The sequence below is a fragment of the Carassius auratus genome, chromosome 2 (assembly GCF_003368295.1).
Source record: "Carassius auratus strain Wakin chromosome 2, ASM336829v1, whole genome shotgun sequence".
NCBI lineage: Eukaryota > Metazoa > Chordata > Actinopteri > Cypriniformes > Cyprinidae > Carassius > Carassius auratus.
The window spans coordinates 21,926,275-21,950,798 of NC_039244.1; the positions used below are offsets into that span (position 1 = coordinate 21,926,275).

General features: G+C 36.0%; 1 protein-coding gene across 3 annotated transcripts; it reads right to left on the minus strand.

Annotated features, from left to right (window-relative positions):
* Nucleotides 1–43: 43 nt before the first annotated feature.
* On the minus strand, nucleotides 44–23,469 carry LOC113120714 (extended synaptotagmin-2-A-like). Of its 3 annotated transcripts, XM_026290709.1 has the most exons (23): nucleotides 22,669–23,469; nucleotides 15,034–15,075; nucleotides 14,779–14,913; nucleotides 14,537–14,613; nucleotides 14,373–14,445; nucleotides 13,719–13,808; nucleotides 12,852–12,907; nucleotides 11,223–11,343; nucleotides 10,961–11,137; nucleotides 10,796–10,878; nucleotides 10,627–10,675; nucleotides 10,114–10,203; nucleotides 9,564–9,659; nucleotides 7,081–7,143; nucleotides 5,827–5,901; nucleotides 5,477–5,563; nucleotides 4,876–5,025; nucleotides 3,698–4,077; nucleotides 3,493–3,591; nucleotides 3,267–3,398; nucleotides 3,040–3,145; nucleotides 2,831–2,880; nucleotides 44–1,433 (listed from the first exon to the last, which is right to left on the minus strand). In XM_026290709.1, exons 1-23 carry the CDS (start codon nucleotides 23,047–23,049, stop codon nucleotides 1,391–1,393), a joined length of 2,655 nt encoding a protein of 884 aa, XP_026146494.1. In that variant the 5' UTR covers nucleotides 23,050–23,469; the 3' UTR covers nucleotides 44–1,390. The 3 variants fall into 3 exon arrangements, with proteins under 3 accessions (XP_026146494.1, XP_026146512.1, XP_026146504.1); XM_026290727.1 differs by lacking the exon at nucleotides 7,081–7,143; XM_026290719.1 differs by lacking the exon at nucleotides 44–1,433 and having other exon boundaries at nucleotides 2,827–2,880.
* Nucleotides 23,470–24,524: the final 1,055 nt, after the last annotated feature.

Genomic DNA, 24,524 nt, shown 5'->3' on the forward strand with positions numbered 1-24,524 from the left:
TAACATCAACACACACACACACAAAAGATTTTCCACCCATTTTCAAACTAAATAATAAATTGTTTATTGAAAAGAAAACTTGATCAAATACAGAGACTTTACAATCCTATATCTGATGCCAAATACCCTCTAAGGTAAGCATATTGTTGGTCATAAGGCACAGGAAATATATATATATACATCAATAAGGCAAGCTCAGCACAGAGGGGGGCTCTGACTGAATAGGTTTGCTTTTTGTGAGAAGTATTATTCATAATAATAAGCATAATCTGTCATAATATTCACAATAATTTATACAATAAAACACATTCTTACTGACATGAATAAAGTCAAAACTATGAGGTTTGACAATCTGCATACCATAAGCCCAGCTCAGTGACACTGCAGCAGACAAAACCACAACCTTCAATTAATACCAGACTACACATGAGACATTTTACATAACTCTGAGAGAAACATGTTTGAGGAAGCACAGCTGGGTCGCAGTGGGTGAGAGGTGAACAGGTGTTTTTGAAAAAGGAGTGAACATGTGACTGAGTGCTATACAGAAAGGCCAAACAAGATTCAGTTATGGCAGAAGTAGATATCCAGGGTCATGTGTCACTGTAGCTAGCTGTCCATCCGTGTTTGAACACTGACAGCCAGTGCTGTGATAGTGGGAGCTAAACCACACCAGAGAACATATAAGACGTGTACGTGTGTGTATATAGAGAGAGATGTATGTCGATAGATATGAACACTTGGGTGTGTAAAACATTTAGGTGCATATTTGGTTTAGTCACACACTTTTTAATGAGCAGAGTACCTCTTTGGTAAATTTGTCTCCTAAAAGGAGCATCTGTAGACATTTACAGAGATTATTATATATATAACACTTTCAAAGCAAGCATGAGTTCAGTGCTTGTTCAACAAGAACTCTTAGGGTTAATATTTATCAAACTTTTCCAAATACTAAAATTATTTTATTAATTATTTTATATATATTTACAGGCTGAGCTCAATTATATATCATATGATCTCTCCACCATAAATGTGTGAATGGCGGATACTGTTAGTTTGTCACTCTTGGTTTAGAAGCATTAATGTGTAAACAAATAATCAACGGATGTTGCTGAACCGTATTTCTTTAAAACTTAAATCTTTAAACACTCTCACTCTCTCTTTCACTTTTGCTAAGTCAGTGCACGTAACATCAATAGCGTTTATCTTTTCTTTCACACTGTAAATCTGTTTAAAGTGATAAAAACTGAAGATCCAACATGTACAAATTTTGCCCACAGGCTAAACCATGACTGAGGTTTGGAGTCTTGCATACAGATTTGTAGTTTTTTTGTTTGTTTGTTTTTTTTAAATACAGTATGTGTAGGCAGAAAGAAGTTGCTTCCGTTGACTAAGGAGATTGTCGCCTCATCCCATCCACTGAAAGTTCATACCTGCCAAACACACATAAACACACACATATTCACATAAACAAATTCTGATATCATGTTCTCAAACACTAAATATTAATGATTATATATATATATATATATATATATATATATATATATATATATATATATATATATATATATATATATATATATATATATACACATATACATATACACACACACACATGTTTAAATAGGGTACATTGCATCAGGATAAATTGTAAATAACCACTGTAAAGCACATCTGATGCATATGTTGCCGTAATGGAAATATTCTGTATACATATTACGGCAATAGATAACTGAAAATCATATAAATATGATGATATTTACCACTGCCATACAGTAAAAAGAGCCTTAACTTTTTTCCAGGGGCAGGGTGAGACGGGGCAAGCACATGCAAAACGTGCAATGACTCTGACAACTTTGGATGATTATTTTGGTAATCAAGTAATCTACTGATTATTTTGACAACGGAGTACTCTGATATTTTTTTTTTTTTGTAACACAAACAGACCTAAGTGAAAAACAGGCTTTATTATGACTATTTACATATAAGCTAACAGTGAGAATTGACACAAATAAAATATCAATACCAAGAAATTACATGATTGTATTGAACAACACTGTTAAAATACATGATGTAATATGAGGCATAATATTAAAATAACCAACTTAAGTACAATATGTATTAAAACAAATACCTGCAGAGGGCGCCAAAGTCTTGGTGATGTTTCACTCAATTACATTTTAATATTTATGGTACATTTAGACATGGGTTGACATATTCTCCTGTGTTAGCAAAGGTTTATAAATGATTTACATTACAAATCTAGTAATGTAAGAGGTAATGCACACTGTTTTTCCAGATGTCGTGAAGCCATTCAAATTCCCAGCAGAGGAACAGTTTAGCCCTTTTCACACATACAGTCTGGTACTTACAACTGGTAACATTACCATTATTAGACCGGTAGATATGTTCTGGCAATAATATAGTTCTTATGGAGATGGAATGACTACTCTGAGCTGTTTACAAAGCTCTGCTGCTTTATAATTAGCTTTTCTATATAATTCTAGCATTCCGCAGCTTGTTGCCTTGCTTCTCAGCAATTGAATATTATATTATGCGCATCTAGTTTTTAAAAGAGCAAAACATTCTGATTGACTAGTAATGTTAGTTTGGTTGAGAGTGAAAGCTGCTCCTCTCATACCATTGTTAGGTGAACTCATGGACTAGAAAGTGATATCAAATCAACAATAATTTTTTATATTATTATTATTTTTTTTTCACACTGGAAATCAGGCATGGTGCTGGAGAACTTTAAGCCCTGTAATCAATATCATCATATTCATATGATTTAATGGCTTAATCTTTGTAAATTACACAAAAATTTTACCATTGCGTTGAGCTCTTTGACATATCCTCAGAGTTCAAGTCAACTAACACCTGGGAGAAAAACACACACAGTTTTCATTTATAAATAATTAGTGAGAGCCAAAAAAATAAATAAATAAAAAGAACCTAGAAAAGATTATCCTATATTATACATTAAGAACAATGATGTTAAGGATGTTATGAAGTTATTTATAATGCGCGAGATGTCACCTTTCCCAGCAGCCCTCTGTGTTTTGACAGAATTCCTCCTCCATTCTTCACGGCCACATCTAGTGTTCTTCTGTGCAACTCCACAAGTGACACACTGAATTCAAACCTATATATTTAAAACCAACACAAAAGGTGTATTTTTATTTAATGCAAAATAAGAAAACTTTTTTTTTCTAATGCAAGAGCAGACTGGAAGAGGAAAAAAAGTGGCCGAAGAATAAACTGACGTTTGATCATAGATAGGATTCACTGTTTTCTTCATCGTGTTTGTTTTTCTGCGTCCAGAGCGCCGTTTATCAGGCAGCAAATACAAACGGACGTATGGATCAGAGCCATTTTCAGTAGAAGAGATCAGATTCCTGCAAACACACAAACATGAATACTTTCATATTAAAAACATCTTTCAGAAGCACTGAAATACTTCAGATGAATCAAACGTCGCATGTACTTTACCTGCAACTGTGTATCACGACAATTAGTTTGTTTCTTTGGGGACTGTGTCTGATGGTTAGCTGAATTTCACCCAATGGAGCGAAACCAGGCGAGGCGCCACTGCAAAAACAGGGTTTTTTAAACTGTTGTGCAATTGATGTCTCATGGAAACCATGAATGGAATCAGATGGAAAGGACAAAGAATGTTAAAAATGTTCAAACATACTTCTGTAATAGTTGTATTGTCCTCTGGAGATCCAGGGCGGTGCTGGGATTGGAGATGTCGGACGCTATGCTGGGTGTCTGCTCTTTGTTGTTTAGGTGTAGCTGAGAGCCAGAAAGGGCAAGGTTAGACGTGCTCCGCCCTGATTTAGCCAGACGGGCAGGGGAGTCCTCCAATGGCCTGCTGTCTATCAAGGCTTCCACTCGCGGGGAGGGTTTTGGGTTTCTGGGTGCTGGGGTCGGCTGCTGGGGTTTGGATGTTGGGGTGGGCTCTGAAACATTGGCCTGCTTAGGAGAGGGGTTGGGGGTCGTGCTGGAGCTAGGCTGGCGGATTTGACTTGAGGACGGCTGATTCGTTCCGGACAACTTCTCCATAGACAGAATCTGAAATACACACATGTATACAGATATGCATTGGTTACTGACTGTGTTTTCAGAAGTGACACTGAGATGGACCCTCTATACAGGTCAAGGTTTAGTTGTTTCTTTGCTAGTCATGTTTAACCTGAGGCCTTTAAAGGTTCTCTATATAGGATTGACACCGAGTGGTTGAACTAGGTATTTCAGTCCAAATTCAAAATACAATTGGGTAAACTGGCAGTGGGCGGGTTTTACAAACCAAAACAGACCGACATTCCATAAACAAGTATGTAAACTTAGCATGTTTCTTAAATATCTGCAAACTTATTATGTATTTTTATTCTTTAGTAGTCAAAAACTTACAGAAGCTGTGTGGTGTAAAGCATAAAAATTAATACATTTGTTAGGCTAAGATGCTGTGGCCACTTTAGTTTATATATCATATATAAAAAAAATATATATTTTTTTTGTTATATTTATCTTAATTTAAGGTTTTTATAGGTGAGGAATCTACACAACATTGATAGAGCTAATGAAATGTACAATGGCTAAGACACCTGATTTGAAGATTTGCAAAACCTGATGTGTGAAACTTTACTTTTACATATGAAATAAATTGTGAATTGTTACTCCATCCATTATTACAAAGAGCAATTTAGATATTTAGCTTGATGGAAGACAAAAACTAAATTATTTATTGTTTATATTTAATTTTTAGTTAGTGCTTCAACCCATGTTTTTAGTTTTCCCTTCCTTTTCATTCAATTCTTTAATTTAATTAAACAAAAATGTGTGTGTAAGATGTTTATGCATGTGTGTTACCCTAAGTGCCATCTTCATCTTAAGCGTAGCACCGGGTCCTGTGTTCTTGAGTGGGAAACGCTGACTGATAGTCATCTGATCCTCCTGCAGCAGATTTGACAGAGGAAGAGAAAACGTCCCAAGGGAACACTCGTGCTTCTCATCCTTTACCTGCACACACACACAAACACACACACACACCACTGTTGTAAACACTGCAACTTCCAGAATTTATGTTTCGATTTTTCATGAATAGGGTACAACTGGGTAAATTCTTATTAATACATTGATTTCTATGATTTGTTCTTTTCCAGAAATAAATAAATACACATAAGAATACATTTAAAAAGATAACAAAACAAATAAACAAGTATAGTACAAGTATATAGGGGAATAAATCCAGTCTAAATACACCACAGTAGGACATAGCTAGTATAAGAGCAAAAGTGGGTTTGTAATTATTGTCATACTTTCCTACAATATCAAGAACAGTATTTGCTCCCCCTGGCAGTGGACATCTTTCGTGGACATGGGATCTTTCGCCTTTCAGGGACTAGCACAAATCTTTTAACTATTAATTCACTACTCCCCATGTGCATGTGAGTGAATGTTTGTGCTTTACCTCCACTTCAAGTTCTTGAATCTTTGGATTGTGGATCAGGAATGTGAAGGCCTCCTCCCAAACGGGCTCATTGGTTTTAAATCTTGTCTGTAACAAGAAAAGAATGTAAAACATTGAAAACAGCGAAAACACAAAGGCTAAAAAAATTTTTTAGCAAACTTGCAGCATCACCTTTTGCAGTGAAATACTGTATACAACGAAAGCTAAACATTTACCGTTAAATGTAAAGAATTTATATTGATGTATCTTTTTTTAATTTCATGTTTAAATTTGCACCTGTAATAATAACACTATGTTATCCATGTCTACATTTCAATAAAGAGCAATCACTTGTGTGTGTCACTGATTACCTTGCTCTCAAAGGATTTGTGTCCCACAGTAAACTGGACGAATGGACTGGGCATACTGGCAACCTTTTTACCAGACTACAGACAGAGCGTACAAATTGTTATTAACAACCTCTCCATATTAAACACATACTGTAAAAACAACATTATCAACCTTAACCACACATTTACTAAAGCAAAGAACAAGAGGATTGAAATCAAACAATAATAGGGTCATCTCAGTAGAATCTACAGTAGATATTTGCACACTAATGACCTGAAATGATGCTTAGTAGCAACCATATCATATTTACTCCCATCTACATCTGCAATTACTATGAACCCAACCTGGCACGCTGTCCATTATACCACAGAGTTAAATGGAAAGCTGAGGTGGCAGCGCTGTGAATAAATGTGTAACCAAACGTAAACATTTCAAATAATTGCATAAGATTGTTTATGTTTACCAACAAGTCATATTCAAACTCCTGTTATGGACACCAGGGAGCTGTTTACGGTTTATGTAGCTTATAGCCATACAAACATATGCTTATTTACTTGAATGGGAAAAGTCCAAAATCTACAAAACTGATTTTCAAGATTATGTTTTAATAACATATTTTGAATAAGAACTATAATCAAATTAAATGGTACTTTAAATTCTGCTTCTTTTGTTCAAATTACAATATCTTAGGCTGGTTCAGATAATGCACTTGCACATTTAAACAAAAGGGGCAATTTAAACTTTTTATTACTCCGCAATACAGGTTAAAATTATTACTGTCAAAACGTAGAATAGACAGCATGCTACAGATTTTGTTCAGATTTGGTAGACATTAAAGTTGGAAATATTCCATTAGATAGAAAGTTTAAAATAATTGCAAATATTTAGTTTATTTCCCTTTATGAATGCAGTGTCCTATATCAAAATGTCAAGACATTAAACCTAAAAACTGTCTGGATTCAAACAAAGTCTTCTATGTTGCATTTCTGTACAATTGTGTGTATAATTTAGATTAATATTATTACTTGACCACAATTCAGAATTGGTCAAAAGAGATTGGAAAGCTGGCAGATTTACACATGAGAAATAGTCTCTGTTGCAGAATCTGAATTCAGTTTGTGTCAGATGCACACGCAAGTCTGCATGCAGTTAATCAAAGCACACAAACGGCACACATGGTACCTGCTGCAGATCTTAAATCGACATAACCTTGCCAAGTCCTTCTACATATGTCTATAATGTATGTTTGTGTAAATTGTGAGAAAACTGGTTACCTTTAGCGCTTTATTGACTGTACCCTTCTTCAGACCTGCACTGTTGAATTCTAAAGGATTGCGCTATTTCCCCAAGCAGAAAAGGACAAGACACACACACACACACACACACACACACACACACAAACAAATACAAATACAAGCAGGATTATTAGGATGGCATGCAGAGTTAAATTCATAATTGCACAAAAACACACAGACATCCTTAAGTACTCAATCATACACAACAATGTGAATGATTTCGGAATTAATGCTTGGTTAATTTGATGAATATGAGAAAAGAGGAGGCTTCATTGTATTTTAACTGTGTGGCTGTTCAAATGATGAGACAACCCTAACAGAACACATCAGCATATTTTTATATTTTGATGCCTGGAGAGTGAACACACAAGAGGACACAATTCAGGTGTTTACAACAGTGATGAAGAAAGAATGATAGAAAGAAACATGAAAGGGAAATATAGACAAGGCAATCCAAAGAGAATCGATCCAACCCACACTTCACTGCAAATCAACCCGCAACATAATGTGATCGCAAAACATGTCACACTGGAGTGCAGGACACTACAAGAAGACACTTTCACTGTCAGATGAAAATGATCAACTGAGGCATGGGTTGATACAGAAACAGTTATACAACAGTTACTGTCCTTGAATTTGTTTGGTGTGCCTAATGTGCTGATATTTAATAACTGCACTAGAGCTTTCCACACTGGATCATCATCACCCCGTTTGTTTGTTTGACACATGACTGTTGATCCTGTTTTTGTGTGGAACTTCTTGTGCATAGCAAAAACAAAGTAGCTGTCTTATATTATTCTAAAATAGTGTTGAATCTGTATGTATAAATGATCTATAAACTGTTGTATAAAAGCAATGTCAAACTCGTGATCATCCTGTATCACAGACATGATGAACAACACTCGTTTGTGTGACATTGCTTAATCATGTATTTCATCCAGTGAAGTGCAGAGTGAGACCCGTTTCATTCAACATGCTTCCAAAATTCATATTCTACTACACCACTTATATCTCTGTTACCCCATCCGCCCAATACACAAGCCTGTAAGAATTTTTTTGTTTTTGAAAGCAGTCTCTTCAAAAGTACAGCCATTACTCCGTTCTTCTTCAGTGTCACATGATCCTTCAAAAATCATTCTAATATGCTGACTTGGTGAAATTATTATTAATGCTAAAACTGTTGTGCTACTTCATATATTTGTGGAAATTGTGACACATTTTTTGAAGACTCTGATCTGATGAACAGTTTGAAGCGTTTATTCGTAACAAATATTTTGAAACATTATAAAAGTCTTACGGTTAATTCTGATTAATTTAATACATATTTTCTATATCCAATAAAAAGAAAATCTTACTGTTCTCAAACTTTTGAATAGTAGTGTATCTCAAACTTTCTCTTACACACAATTAATCAGCAAATATTTTGAGATAATTAATCCTGACCAGTAATGATTGTATCCTGTCAAATACTGCTTCATCAATTATTTATTTTTAAAAAATCTGATTTCAATTAATGAAATCAGTTTGTTTTTTTACTTAGTTAAAATAAATAATCCAAACTATTTTGTGCATGTCTCCCTGGTCATCACAAGGCATTTTAATCTTATTTTTATTCCTAAAAAAATTATATTATCATACATACACACATCCGTTATACTATAAATAAACAGCCAACCTATTTTCTAGATACTGGTATCATTGTTGGCCAATAAAAAACTTTGATCAGCAATATACCCATGACCACATAACCTCATTTAGCTCTCCAAACAGGGCTGACAAATGCATTCTGTTACTGTGTGAACATAGTCAAATAGTTTTCACTGAACCACCTGATGGTCTATATTCAAATACCCTCTTTAAAAGGAAAAAGTGCACCTACACATTGAAAAAACAACTGCATTAACGCCTCTAATACAGACTATTTAGATCTATGCAAAATGTAGGCAGGGACTCTGTAAACACTAGCATGCTGACAGAATGAACCAAGACATAAACAAATCCAAACAAAACAGTCCTCAGAGCTTGAACAGTTTAACAGGAAGATTTTACATGCAAAAGGGAAGTTGAGATGTAACTATGAAACATTTGTAAATGAAATAACCAGGTGTTCATGCACCAAATGCAGGTCAAATGCAAGCAAACCAATCCAATGAAAATGTGAGCAGAGTGACTCACAAACATTGTCCTGTAGAGGGCAGAAGTGTTTTCACAGAACACCAGCCCAGCAGAGCGGCGCTCTCTCAGACAACCACTGCCCACGTGCCCCTCAAAAACACTCTTTACCCAGAGTGACAGGAAACCAAAGTGGGACAGCAGAAAGAAACAGACAGTGAAAGGAGAAAAGGCAAGGCAAGTGTGATAGTAGAAGTGATACCTGATGAAAGAGGAAAGGTGGAGCATAGAAAAATAAGGAAGTAAGAAAGCTAGTGTGGGTGTGTATGTGTGTGTGTGTTAATGCTCACTGGCAGATTTTTGGCTGAGTCCAGATGCACCAACAATAATGCTGATGACAGTCCATCATTGGCTTGCCCTTTATCTGCTTTAATGCTGCTTAAAACCTAAAAAAAGCAACACATGAAAAACATTAATCAGTGCCAGCTCAGTGCTTTGTGTGATCTACATCCTAACATAACATTGATCATAACGTTCTACTCATCAAAGAATTTCCACAAAAATATGAAGCAGCACAACTTCAACTTCAAGAAATGTTTCTAGAGCATCTTCTGAAGGATCATGTGACACTGAAGAGTGGGGTAATGGCTGCTGAAAATTCAGCTTTGCGGTCACATGAATAAATGACATTATTTCACAATATTTATTTTTACTGTATTATTGTTTTTACTGTATTTTTGATCAAATAAATCCAGCATTAGTGAGCAAAAGAGACTTCTTTCTTACTGACTATAAACTTTTGAAGGCTAGTGTACATTTGTCATTTGATCACTAAAGTCAAAATTGTTAACAGAAGTCATATCATATCACTTTGAGGTGTATAAGGGTGTGCTATGTTACCTCTTCGAGTTTATCAGGTGTAGGGAGAAGAGAAAGCCATTCAGTCTTCAGGTGAAGCTTTCCTGTAGCAACATCATCAAGTACAAACCACTAAACACACCCAAAACACACACACACACACACACACACACACATGAAACTGGGAGGGGATTTGTTATATGAAAACATACGTTTATTTTTAAAACTTCATACTATAGTTCACTCAAACATGAACATTCTGCTGTTATTTACTCATCCTATGATACCACATGTATAATCATTTTTGTCATCTATTCAGGGCCCTTTCACTTTCATATTTTTGGAAAAGAGGAGGAACGACATTCTTCAAAAAAAATTCTACTCGTGCTCCACAAAAGAAATCAAGTCCTAAAGGTTTGGAACGTCACAAGGCTGAGTAAATGATATTAAGTCAATTTTGAGTGAACTAATAGTTTAAGCATTTTTTTCTATACAAGCTTTATAAAGCTGGACAGATGCAAGGCCAAAATTAGACAAAAAAGGCTTTTTTCGTACCTCATCTACTTTCTGTTCCTTCTCTAGTTCATCTACGTTGATGGTAAGGCTAAAGAATACAGAAACGTCAAACGATTAAAAACACATCCACACACAGATCCTGACAATCTTTAAGGTGGAATCCTGAAGTATTATCGCTTGTAAATATTTGATGATTGACAGCCATTACCTTCCCAAATAATCATCTTTATCAGTGTCCTCATCAAACAGCTCTATCACCACATTCTTTTCTGGGTTATCGTACACAAATGCCTAAAACACACATAAATACCTCGGGTTGGTAAATAGAAACATGTCAGAGAAGGACAGATGCAATCACAAATAAGTCCCTTACCTCGTAAACTTCGTTCCATTTAGGATTAACCGTATCTTTGATGATTTTGGATCTGAAGAGCTGATTCCCAAGCTGAATGACGCCATACGGGTCTGACTTTCCTTTTATAAGGCCACCCAGAAACGTGTCCTTCCCTACCAGGTCCTGCGCCTCCAGAAAGTGAATCCGCAGAATGCCCTACAACAAAAACACACAGATGACATAAATATTTTGGCTATATACATGTATGCATGTTTATGTGTGAAGTGTACAAGTGTGTCACCTTTGGCATAGGGAAGCGGAGTCTGGAAATTTGTGCTTCATTTACAAGCGGAATAGTGATTTTGTTCGGCAGCACGAGATAACTGTATATGATATCCTGAATAATGCCGTCACACAGACCACTGAAAGAAAGAAAGATTAGCAATGGAGATGTTAAATATGAAAACAAACCATTCTAATGCTTTCAATTCAATCTATCCACCCATCAATAAATTCATACAGCTTCTGACGTTTTTTCCACAAAAAAACATATGTGATATTTTTAGGAACAAGACTTTTATTATACTTCTTAAGTAAATTGAGCTTGATAGCTGCAGTTATAATCGTCTTGTATTTTCACTGTACAGAAAACAGCAGCCTAAACATTTTGCCAAGTAACAACTGTGTACAGAAAAAAAACTAGATTTTTGGTTGAATGTCTATTCTTGGTATATATGCTCAGATATGAAACAAACACTTTTCAATGTCTTTTTGCTTCCACTAAACACACATCTTCAGTCTCTTTTTGAACCATGAAAAATTAAACATTTGGGAAAAGGCAGTGGTTCTTACGGTGGCCAGGGACCACTAGAGGGCCTCAGTAAACTTAGATTTATTATAATACATTATAAATAATAAAATTAATATTAATATAATAATTTATATTTTTAAATGTTTTCATTCAACTGAAATGCTAAAAAATACAAAACATTCCCCCTAAACAGCTATTGCTTTTTTCTTTTCTTTTTTTCACTGTTCCTGAAATTCCTGAAATCACCAAATGAATTGTGGTTAATTCATTCATTAACACTCCCAGTTTCTGTAAACCAAAAGCTGGAAAGCAAGTAACTTTGTCTTAATCGCACCCAAAAAATATATACCGGAAGGCCTTAAAATTGTGTTGTACTAATGAGGGGTTTCCGAAACAAAAATAATGAGATCAACTGGGACAAGGGGAAACATTTAAGCACTATAATGCTTCCTCCACCCTCCCCCAGCACTCCATTAGTACAGTTTACATTCAAGCACTTGCATTTATAGTTGTTTATAGTCCCTGTTAATTACTGTATCTATAGCATTATTTTACAATAAACTTGCATCTCAGTTTGAACATGCAACACACCGTGATTAATTTATCCTTCAGAGATTAAAGAATTGAGATTGATTTCAGCACTGATGTCTAACCAGAAAAAGAGCATGAAATATGGCTCTTCTGTGAGGGCGTGTGTGTGAGAGAGACAGAATATAACAAAAGACAAGATCTCCACACCTAAACCACAACATCAGCTCCACCTATGATATGACTATAAAAGGAGAAAAAGAGAGAGAAACTCCTCTGGGAAGACATTAAACTCAACATTTGTATGCACATTGATGGTAGGCGGATTTTAAGATAAAACAGACTATTAAGACCCCATCATTTCCCTGCCATCACAAGTGCGTGTAAATGTGGATCCTCTGATGTGGGCTGACAGGAAGAGCAGCATTTCTGAGACTGGAGTGAGTGTGCATAATGTTTTTTCGAGACAGGTCATGTGACAGCATGTGTGTGTGTGTGTGTGTGTTTCAGAGGCTGCCTGATCCACTTTCCAGTTTTTTGAAACTGACATAATGATAAGATGACGTGTCATGGCTGACGTGTATCACTTACTTTATTCCAGGGATGTCCAGCATATTTGTAAGACCCGTCCAGTTTATATCCAGAAACTAAGAGAGAGAAACAGACCCGGGTAACAATATTTAATACATAAAGGTTGTGTCTATATTTGCAAATGTTTGTGTTGTGTTTGTTTCCTGCAAAATATATCCTTCATCTTTCACAGCAGCAACAGTCATTGATCAATTACACAGTAACTTTAGTGGTCTAAAACAGTTACATAAAAAAAATTCAATAAATAATTTTGACTGAACAAATCATTTTGAAGTGTTCATATTTTATTGAAGGTTATAGAATGCCGTAAACACTGCATCTGATGTAATCTGATAAAATGATTACCAAAAAAACATTGATTTGTAGTCATTGGTTTTATGTATTATAAGTAAGGGTTCAAAAGTTTTTCTTTATATTATTAAATCAATAGTCTTCCTCAATGAAAATACAGTAATACAATAATATCACAATGTAAAATTACTGTTGTTTTATTGCTATTTTCAGGAGTCTTTAATTAATAGAAAGTTCTTTAGATCAATATTTTGGCTCTATACATCCAGGTAACATGAACAGCTGAATAGAGATGAATAAATGACACAAGTTTAAGAGGAATAGTTTTAGATCTTATTTGAACAGTTCCTGTGGAGCAGGTCAGAGCAGTGTTCTGATTCTGAGAAAAACTCAGGGTGTGGGTTATTATTAAATAAAAGGCATGTTCTCATCATTCTTTATATTGTATGATTGCCTGGTGTAAGTAATGACTGGTATGTAGCAGAAAAAAACTAACTAGACACAAAGACACAATGAAAAGTTCTTCTACATCTGACACAATAATGTGTGTGTGTGTGTACGTGGTGGTTTACGTACAGGTTTCTTGAGGAAGAACACAGAAAGTGCACCAATCAGAGGCATGTCTCCAAGCAATGGGTCCATGATGACCCTCAACACCCCATTAAGCTACAAATACACACAACAAACAAATTCAAGGTAAGATTATCATATTTTGCATTATTAGTATGACATTTAATTACATTTTTAATTGTCTATATAATACTGGAAAGAAGACAGGTAATCGTAAGGAGGAAGAATGAAAATGAGAAATGTTGGATTCAAACTTGCCTGAATGAGCAGTACAGCTCAATCTGTCACAGCATATGCATTAACTACTAGCATTATATGTGCAGCTGACCCGAGTTTGAATTCTGCTTGGGTTATTTCCCAATACCACCACCTTTCTATAAAGTTTCCTGTAACATCTCCACTACCCTCTTCAGTTAAAGGCAAAAAGTGCATATAAATAATTAAAAAACTTCTGATTGCAAACATGAGAAGGGACTGACATTAACTCTAATCTAACAGAGCACAGTAGCTTTTCTGACATACAGTCCAAACTCATATCAAAGCTCATGTGTGGTCACTCTGATATCTGTTATCAGAGGCAATGGGGACCTTCTCAAATGTAAGCAACTTTATTTAAGCAACACACAAACAGGCATGTGTCACACACTCTCTGTATCTTACCTGGATGCTCTTGATTCCTGCACGGCAGTAGTATTTCTTAATATCCACATCGATTTCAGTGTTTCCGACAAAACTAGACAAATACAACAACACACAAACAGACTTTCAATATCTCAAGCTCGAAAATGAGTCTCAGTTGTAAACTTTATCTATGTGTATTTTACCTGATTTGTAAGTCCATAATAATCTGTCTTCTGTCTACATTCTCTGTATAAACTTTCACTCCATCCACCCTGAGAGGCTGCAGACAGATGAAAAATGATTTTGTGTGTAAAAGTATATATATGTGTGTGTGTGTGGGTTTACCGAGCTGTACTTAGTTGACTTAAATATGACTAAGTCTTTCTTTCTGGATGTTGGAGTTAGTCTGTGGTATTTAGATAGCTAGGTAAACATGTGCATGTACCTTGTCCCCCATGTCTATCTTGGAGAAGGTAAAAGTACTAAGGTGCGCATTGGCTCCCTGCACCGCTGGCTCAATGGTCTCTCTGAAGAGTTTTTCTACAAACTGACAAATATATGGCCACATCTGATGCACAGTCTGTTAGAAAAAGAGAAGGAGAGAAAGAGTTAATACTATGGAGGAGACATTTCTGGGTTAGCATAGATTCAGATCTATTTTTATAAAACCACTCCATCACACACACACACACACACACACCTTGTTGAGCCACTCCACTCTCTCCACATCTGGAAAATGAACCTGAAACACAAAACATTTATTTAAAATGGAGATTTTTAACAAATTCATTAGTCACAGCACATCACCAGCTGACAGTAACAGTTCTCAAAATCATTTAACAAATCAATATTTTTACACTTTATCACAATGACAAATGATTCTTTAAATGTACAGCATGTAGTAAAAAAAAGATATATAAACAGAGGAGTTCAATTTTCACTTCTCTAAACTCTTACAATTAACTAGTTTTATTCTCATTACTCATAACGTGACAACATTATAATGACATAATATGGCTGTTAAACTAGAACATTATGTTACAGACCAGCAAAACATAAGCTCTCATATCACTGAGAGCAAACAATGCAATAAAACTAGAGCGTTCTCATTATTACCAATAATAAATCTATCAAAACTATTGGATTCACAACCTTATGAAGCAGGATTTGAAATCAGGATTTTTTTTTTTTTCTATAACAAATAACATTTTCGTAAATGTCCAGTTAGTGTTTTTTGAGGAGTTCTTCCAAAGATGCTGCCATAACACAAAATAAAGTCAATCAAAAACACAGTCCAATTCACAAACGAATGATACTTATGAATTGGCTTTTTTTTTTAAAAATGTATCTGTTTAAAGAGTTACTCACTAACTGAATCAGTCTAAATAGTTCTTCACTGAACTGACAGTATTTAAATAAATTATAATCATATACAAAGGGCTTATTGGAAATGACTGGAATTCAGGTTAAATTCACAAATATTTCCATCTTTGTTTTGTACGCAGTTTCTTTGATTTGAAATGTTGTATCACACTGTTCGCTCACAGACAACATGTCTCTCTTAGGCTCTGCATCTTACTTTCCTCAACATGGAGTAGTGTAAACTGTGGTGAGAAAGACCTGCATTGGAAAGATGTGGCACAAAAGCATGTGAGCGAGAGATATGCCAGGAAAACCAAGTGGAAAATCTCTGACTTGTCTTGGCTTCATTTCTTTCTCATATTTTTCTGAGAGAAAAAACCAGCCTATGACTCAAAGCTGTGTTATTTCCTGATTATACGCACAGAGAACAGATAGCAGCTAAAGTTAGCCTGCTAATTCCCATGGCCTGTCAGAGAGCAGCCGACGCTGATCTGATCTGATCTTACAAACAATGCATCTGTACATGTCTTATCTCTGCCACAAACACACATATACCCACCCTTCAAAGAGCTAAGAAAGTAGTGTTAAGAGTCGAAGTCTCATTCACAATCACACTGTGAATATATTAAATACAGTATAATTCAACATCTTTCTGCCTGTTCCAATAACATCACACTAGATTTGTACCTGCGATCCGTACACAGAATGTAAATGATGCAGAAACTTCTTATGCAGAAATTCCAGTTTCAATAGCACAGTTCTGACATGACGCAGGCAGCTAGTCTAAGCATGCAGAGCTGATTCAACAGCACATGTTAACACGCTGACCAAATGCAGTAATGTGTGTGATTTATCTGCATGGGTGTGAACATCTGTGTAAGATCTGATCTGTTAAGCGATGTCATTTCCTAGGCAAGCTACAAACAACTTTGTCTCACACAATCCTGCTGCCCAATTGAGAAACAAACACACAGATATGTTCATTCGGAAAGTAACTATAGCTACCAGAAAGAACTTCATATAGATTTGACCTCATTTGACCTCTAACTGAGTCAGCCAGCGGTGTAGATTGTGCTGTCAACTCAAGCTCACTGACAGCTTGAGCTCCTTAAAGATTATCACAGGCATGTTTGAGATGATTTAGCAAGACTGGTGAACAGGTCAAAGGGCATAGACAGTTTTTTTTTTTGTTTTTGTTTTTTTAAATACGAGAAGCATGTACAGTATCAGCCAGCCTGTCAGACAGTCAGTGTGTCAGACTCAAAGCAGGAAGGTGATTGGACGGTATTATTTTTGTTGACTGGTGAAGCTGAAAAAGCACAAGACTGAGACTGATATATACACATTATTTTTTTTTATTTCACTTTTGTTAAAAAATCATTTTCGATTTTTAAGACATAAGTGTCCATTGAATCGATTGTAAAATCTATTTTCCATGTCTAAAAAAAGAAAAGTTTCCTTTTTCAACGTCAAATAACAGACGAACGTAAAGCGAGCGCTGGAAACGCAAAAGTCAGCAGTATTTCTTATTTACTGGCATGAAGTTTCTGGCAGAATAGCAAAAAGCAACAGGAGTGCAATATTCTCGAAAAAAATATATATGAAGAGGGGACGGCTGCCATAACAAAAGAAAAACATCACTGCAGGCTTCAACCTGGCTGCATTCATGATTTAGGCAATTCAAAAATCTCCAAGATTATTTTAAATAATGATCAATCCATTTCAAACAACTGTTAAAAAAAATGAAACTTTAAATGGACTTTAGAACAGGCCATGTGTGTTTTTTTTTTCTTATTGAACGTAACCAACACTTAGTCTTGGCTGCACTAGGCGGGGCACTGCAAAAGATCCCGGGCCCTATGCATAGGCAGTCCTAATGGGACCCCTCCTCTTGAAAATATATATTCCAGACTTTTCAAGGGCCCTCTCTTCCTTTGGGGCCCTGGTAATCAGTACTGGTATCCCAGGGACACTCGGGTACAGATGAGCAAGGTGGGGGTATTACTGCAAATTTTTAACCACAAAAGCCGGTCGCTGTCAGCTTGCAATGGTCCTTTTCATAACTCAGAATCTCCTGTAACTAGATGCACGAATGAGGCGAATTCGCGTCTACCGCGCCGCGAGACCTCCAGACGCGCATAAACGCACTCTTACATTGACTTATCATTGAAATATTCGCGCCAGACACTCTATTGGTGTTTGATGTGAACGCAGCATAAGAGGACTGTCTAGCTTTCGCAAAGCATACTGCACTTTAGGAATTCTTTATTTTCTTTTTCTACTTGGTTCTGAGTTTTGTTACATCTATATTTTTTTATTGTTTAATTATTTTAAAATTAAAGGTGCTGTAGGGAACTTTTGTAAAAAAATATTTTTTACATATTTGTTAAACCTGTCATTATGTCCTGACAGTAGAATATGAGACCGATAATCTGTGAAAAAAATCAAGCTCCTCTGGCTCCAGTGGTCCTATTGCCATTTGCAGTTACATACCGCTCCCGGCAAAAAACAACCAATCAGAGCTGCGGTCCGTAACTTTGTTTGTGTTCAAAATGTAGAAAAATATATATGATAAGCGAGTACACCATGAATCCATTTTCCAAACAGTGTTTTTGGCTTGTCCTGAATCACTAGGGTGCACCTAGAAGTGAAGTGAAGTGAAGTGAAGTGACATTCAGCCAAGTATGGTGACCCATACTTAGAATTTGTGCTCTGCATTTAACCCATCCGAAATGCACACACACAGAGCAGTGAACACACACACACACACTGTGAGCACACACCCGGAGCAGTGGGCAGCCATTTATGCTGCGGCGCCCGGGGAGCAGTTGGGAGTTCGATGCCTTGCTCAAGGGCACCTAAGTCATGGTATTGAAGGTGGAGAGAGAACTGTACATGCACTCCCCACACACACAATTCCGTCCGGCCCGAGACTAGAACCCAAAAACCTTCGATTGGGAGTCCAACCCTCTAACCATTAGTAACCCAGTACCTTTGTGATTCTTCATAGACATAAACAGAGAGAAGTAGTTCCGGCTACGATGTTCTTCCGCAAGATGCAAGCAGTTCTGTTTATTAACCGCTAGAGCATCAAAAGTTCCCTACCGCAGCTTTAATAGTGTACATATTTGGTTAAAATCGATTCCCTATTTTCATTTTCGAAACTTTTTTTGGTTGGTCCGATCGATTGTGCAATCGATTTTCGAACTAAAAGTGACAGCCCTAATACACACACACACACACACACACACATATATACAATATAAGTGTATTAAGTGTGTGCAGCTTGATGTTAAAATAAATGAGAATGAGTATGCACAATAAAACATCCAATATCAGTTAATATATATATATATTGGTATTGACAACCAATACTTTACTGAAAATGAAACTTGTCAAGACTTTTATCAATGAATTATCAGCAGAATATCTAGGGTGAGTAAATGAATGAAAGCTGAATTTTCAAGAAGAACTAAACACACACAAAATCTTGACCTATTTACTTGTTACAAGATCAATAAGAGCTTGGCGGGGTTGATAAATGGCAAAGTAAATGAGCATCTGTGCTGAGTGAGAACAGAAAGACTGACACCCCACAGCAATTTACAGACAGTGATGACTGGATGACAAGATTAATGAAGCTGGCGATGCAGGGATCTGCTGATATAAGCGAGTTGTAGTTTATTTGGTTAAAGACAAATGACGAGAGAGAGAGAGAGAGAGAGAGAGAGGAGAGAGAAATACTGTCCTAAAGAACACAGGGCTTCCTGAAAGAAGGAGAGGATGGACGCGAGTGAAATCAAGACAGAAGATGAGTGTTAAAAAAACTACTGGAGCTTAACAAAGCAAGGAAAAGAACTAGTCATATTCTGTGGCACCTACAGAAGAAGAGACAAGAGAAGAACTGAACTAATTAGACTAACTACTTAGGGCCCTTGTGAATTTGATCAGACAGTAAATCAAACATACTGAATTAAATCTATTAGTCACACACACACACACACACACAAACTTGTTTTTGTGATGAGTGGGGACATCCCATAGGTGTAATGGTTTTTATACTGTATAAACTGTATATTCTATGGCCCTACACCAACCCTACCCCTAACCCTAACCCTCACAGGAAACTTTGTGCATTTTTACTTTTTCAAAAAAACTCATTCTGTATGGTTTATAAGCGTTTTGAAAAATTGGGACATGGGTTATGTCCTCATAAGTCACCCTCTCCTTGTAATACCTGTGTCATACCCATGTCATTATACACACACACACACACACATACACACACACACACACACACACACACACAGTAAAGGCATCTCTTGCATACTTTATTTTGTTTTTTAATGTAATGCATAAGTTCTGAGGTTTTATTTGTAAATGTTAAACATTTTGAAGCTCAGAAATATTATATGTTATGTTTGCATTATTGGTTTTTAGAAGCGGCATCACCTTTCTTAATTTTTTGCAACAAGGATTTAGAATAAGTTTCAGAATAAATGTAATAAAAAAAAATTTCAGAAAGTTGGAATGATGGCATCATTTGAGGATCCCTGTTGGAGATGATCTTCCTGACCTGTGGTAGATATTATTAGTATAAATTTACTTTAATTACTTCATATTTGACAATATTTAAGAAAAACATTTGACTTTAGATTTTATCAGGAGGATTTGGCAAAGCTGTTCAGAAGTAGTGGCCGACCACTTAAAAAAAAAAAATTATAAAAAATTAAAAAAAGAGTTACACAGAAAGGTTTGGACAAACCAAAAACCCTTGTGTTTATGCTTCATGGTCCAGCTAATACAACTTAAACTTCACTGGCTTTTCATTGCCATGTTTGATACAATGATTCACTTGTTCATTATTATGGATATCACATGCACAAACACAAACACACAATAGGGTAGGAGCACTGCCTTTATAAAATCTGCCCTCCAGACAGTGTCGCAGGATCTGCTCGTCCAAACTATTGTTCAGAAAAAAGGAAAGTGGTGCACCACAACTGCTTGACAGGTCACTAACTATAGCAAATTTTCTTAAAGCATATGACTCACTGTGTGTTTGTGATGTCTTAATAATAACATCAAATGTCATAATGGCAGTTACTTTAGTAACAAACCACACCCGCCAAGGAGAAGTTTTGTCAGCATATGCAGCCATCATCTGACACAAATAAACAATACATCACCAGTTCCTGTCACAAACACACAGACAGACCACTTCACTCAAACACATGAACTGAAAACTAGCCTGATGATTATAGCAAAGCTGAGTGTGTGAAGGGAGTTTCCTTTTTGATTAATCCACTTTCACACGTTGACAAGAGGGTTATTATAGTTAAATAAAATTAAATCATAAAAAAAAAATGTGCTACTTAAAAGCATAAACTTATTTTATTTCATCCAAAGGAACTTTTCACATTTTTGTTTAGTTTAACTTAAAGTACTAAAATATAAACTAAATAATAATCTAAGATACATAAACTAACCTTAATAAATAATAACTATATTAACATTAAAAATATATAAAACTTAAAACAACAACTTAATTAAACCAAATTAAATGTTATATTTAAAATTATAGAGAAAAGAAAAAAAAAAACAGTGTTAGTATATAAATAATACTAAAGTAACACTGACTCAATCAAACAGACCATGCAACCAATCCCAAGTCAGACAATCAGTCAACCTGAGTTTCACGATTTACCTGTTCGTGTTACTAAATATTGGCCTGAAACCGAAAGAAAGAACAATGACAGCCTGTCCTGGCCATGGCAAGACTGTGATTTACAGCTAATGGAGTGAACACTGGAGTTTTGTGTCCCTGAATGCTGCTTTCAGCACACAGGCATGCTAATATGCCAGAACTGTGATCTCAGGTTAGACAGCAAACTCATTTGTTTAAAGTTACAGAACACCAAAGCCTGTAGGCCAAAAGAAACCGACTCGACAACATAACTCATCCATGTCTGTGCTTACAGCTTTGACGATTTTGCACAAGGATGCAGCCTCTGATTTAATATGTCACGATCAGATTATATTATCAGAGAAACGCCCACCATAGACTCCTCATCTAGTATTCAAAATAACAGTCAATCAATGCACATCTTTGAATAACTTAAAAGGTATTTCCACCTGGAAAGAGATAGGCCCAATATATAAGTGCACAATATATTTATTTTTTAGCATTTCATGTGATCATAAACAATTAATCTGACATGTAAACTCATAAATAGTAAAGTGTTGTGCAAATACATGCTAATAGTAATATTTATATATATTTCATTGTCTCCAAAATAGAAATATGTTTTTGATTCCGTAGTGGTGCCTAAATACATATATCAAATGTGGATATAACTTACAGGTCTTTATTAATAAAAATAATCTTTACTGGTCATAGTAAAAATGTTTACTTTATATATAAAAATTATACAATTTATAATATATATATATATATATATATATATATATATATATATATATATATATATATATAAATAATGGCCAATAATAAGTTATTTTATTGTACCACAAATATTTTCTGAAGTTTTTTTTAATCATAAATATTTTATTATTTAATGCCATTATATCAAGCAAAGTTTTCATTTTACTATTACAGATAAAGATTATTTTAATTTATAATGCCCAATAAGTGATATTCACATCTAATATTTAATATATCATAAGTATGATTTATTATTTACATCATAATAATGTTTTATTATGAGAGCACATCAATGTAAGTTTATACAAATAGTAAAAGTGTGTTAAAAATAAGAAAAACTTGAATATGGGAAAAACTGGATAACTCCATAATCTATCAAGATCAATCGATCAAATACTTCAGATAAAAGATGGACGTTTCTGATATTTCAGTTTCACGAATAAGTGCTACAGAACAAGGCTGGGGTCGAAGTTCTCCGTGTGAAACATTACTAGATTTGAGCAACGCGATGTTCGGTGTGTCACTCACCCACGGCGGCAGCTCTGAGCTCCGGATGGTCTGACGCACCGCTCGCTCCTCATGCTCCAGAAACTGCAGCGCCTGGTTCACCCGAGCGAATCTGCTGCCCTGGTTCCGTCTGAGCCAAAACAGCGCGGCCAGGATGATGAGCACCCAGCTGAAACTGAACTCCAGATATCCCAGCACGTATATGGGGAAAATCAGCATGAATGTCTTGGCGAACTTGATCCCCATCTGCGTGGTGTCCGTCACCGCAGACTGCGGCTCCTCGTCCGGTAGCCCCGGCTCGAGTGTGTTGACATTCGTGGGGCTCGGAGGAACAGAACCCGGTCCGTTCTGACTGACCGCTGGTGCGGGTTTGGGTTCCACTCCGTTCACTGACGCACTCATCTCCAAAGTACACAAATCCAAAACAAACAACAAAACTAAAAACTAAACAAAAAGAAACAAGAGAGTTTCTACACAGACATCTCAAACGATTTACGTTACAAATCTTTTCAGAAAACAAAACGAGTCGCGTCGCTTGGTTCCGGGCTCTTCCCTGGAGCTCAGATGATTGAATCAGCTCTGCTCCCTAAACTGCTCCCCACCCGACCTTGCCTTGTATGGAGCGGACGTCGGCCCGTAATTTTCCGCCCTTCAAAGCGAACTTTAACTCGCTCGAGTCTCCCAGCTGCTGTCCGTCTGTGAGGACGCGCCACGTCTCGTTGTCCCAACCGTCACCGCGCGAGCTGTGAGCGGCACCACCTCCTGCATTCACCACATCCTGCAATAACGCGCACTCTGCCCAAACCCGCTGCTCAGGGTTACACAGGAAGCCTCTCGCTACAGATAGTATGAGGGTGGCGCACGAGCTCTCAGAGGCGGTCTGTTAGCGTCACCTAGTGGGCAAAATTTAAAATGCAGAAACCCTTCACGCTGATTATTATGAGCCTGCAGTAAGTAAAACAAAACAAAAACAAACAAACAAAAAAACCCTACACGCGCCAAATCAGTCATTCTCAAACCCTAAGATGCCAAACCCTTTCATTATTATATGCGCCAATTTTTACGTTAAAACATAAGTTAAATATCTATAATTGATACACAGTAGTAGCTCAGTAAAATCAGTTCGACTCATAAGAATAAAAAGTAATCATAAACCAAAAAATATTACTACTTTAGCCTTTTGTTTATACATGTGTCCATTCAGCAGTAAAACTCACCTAAAGCATGCCCTTCCCTTCATATTATATTTACTTTGTACTTTACAGGATTAATAGATAATAGATGTGATGTATGAGAAAACGCTGATAGGAAATAGCATTTTGTTCACTAGATGGCAGTGCATTGCGGTCCTTCAACAATGTTTACAAGACAGACATGTATTCTCCATAAGAATAGTTGAAAATATTTTATTGGCATATGAAAAGACATCGTGACATAATCAAAGTGCTTTTGTATCTTACAAGAAATGGAAGCTTCAAAATTAAATAAAAATATAATAAACACACATTGTGCATATGTCCTCTTTCTGCAATTCTTTCCATCCCTCCCTCGCTCTCTGGATATAGACATGAAACAGGAGAGATCAGCTGATGCTGGGCAATTAATCTAGAATTCAAATTCTAGTTCACATAGGTCTATATTTATGCATATGACAGTGTTGATATGATCTTATTCATAAAAATGATAAAATTACCTATAAATTAGCCCACACTATCAAATTATAAAAATTATATTACAAAAGCTAGACAAAACAAAACTGAAAAAAAATTATGTACATGATTAACAATTATGGAAATGGTTTAACATTAGTATCTTTAAAATGATAAACATGTTAAATGAATCAGTATGTGACACTAATACAGCTTCAAAAATGTGTA

Bases quoted from the DNA above. Each gene is read 5' to 3' on its own strand.
- LOC113120714 (XM_026290709.1), bottom strand. From the start codon at position 23,049: ATGAGTGCGTCAGTGAACGGAGTGGAACCCAAACCCGCACCAGCGGTC. The intron at 14,614-14,778 runs GTACATGCACAT...ATCTGTCTGCAG, and splicing joins AGATAGACATGGGGGACAAG to CCTCTCAGGGTGGATGGAGT. The intron at 11,138-11,222 runs GTGACACACTTG...TTTTTGTTGTAG, and splicing joins TCCGCTTCCCTATGCCAAAG to GGCATTCTGCGGATTCACTT.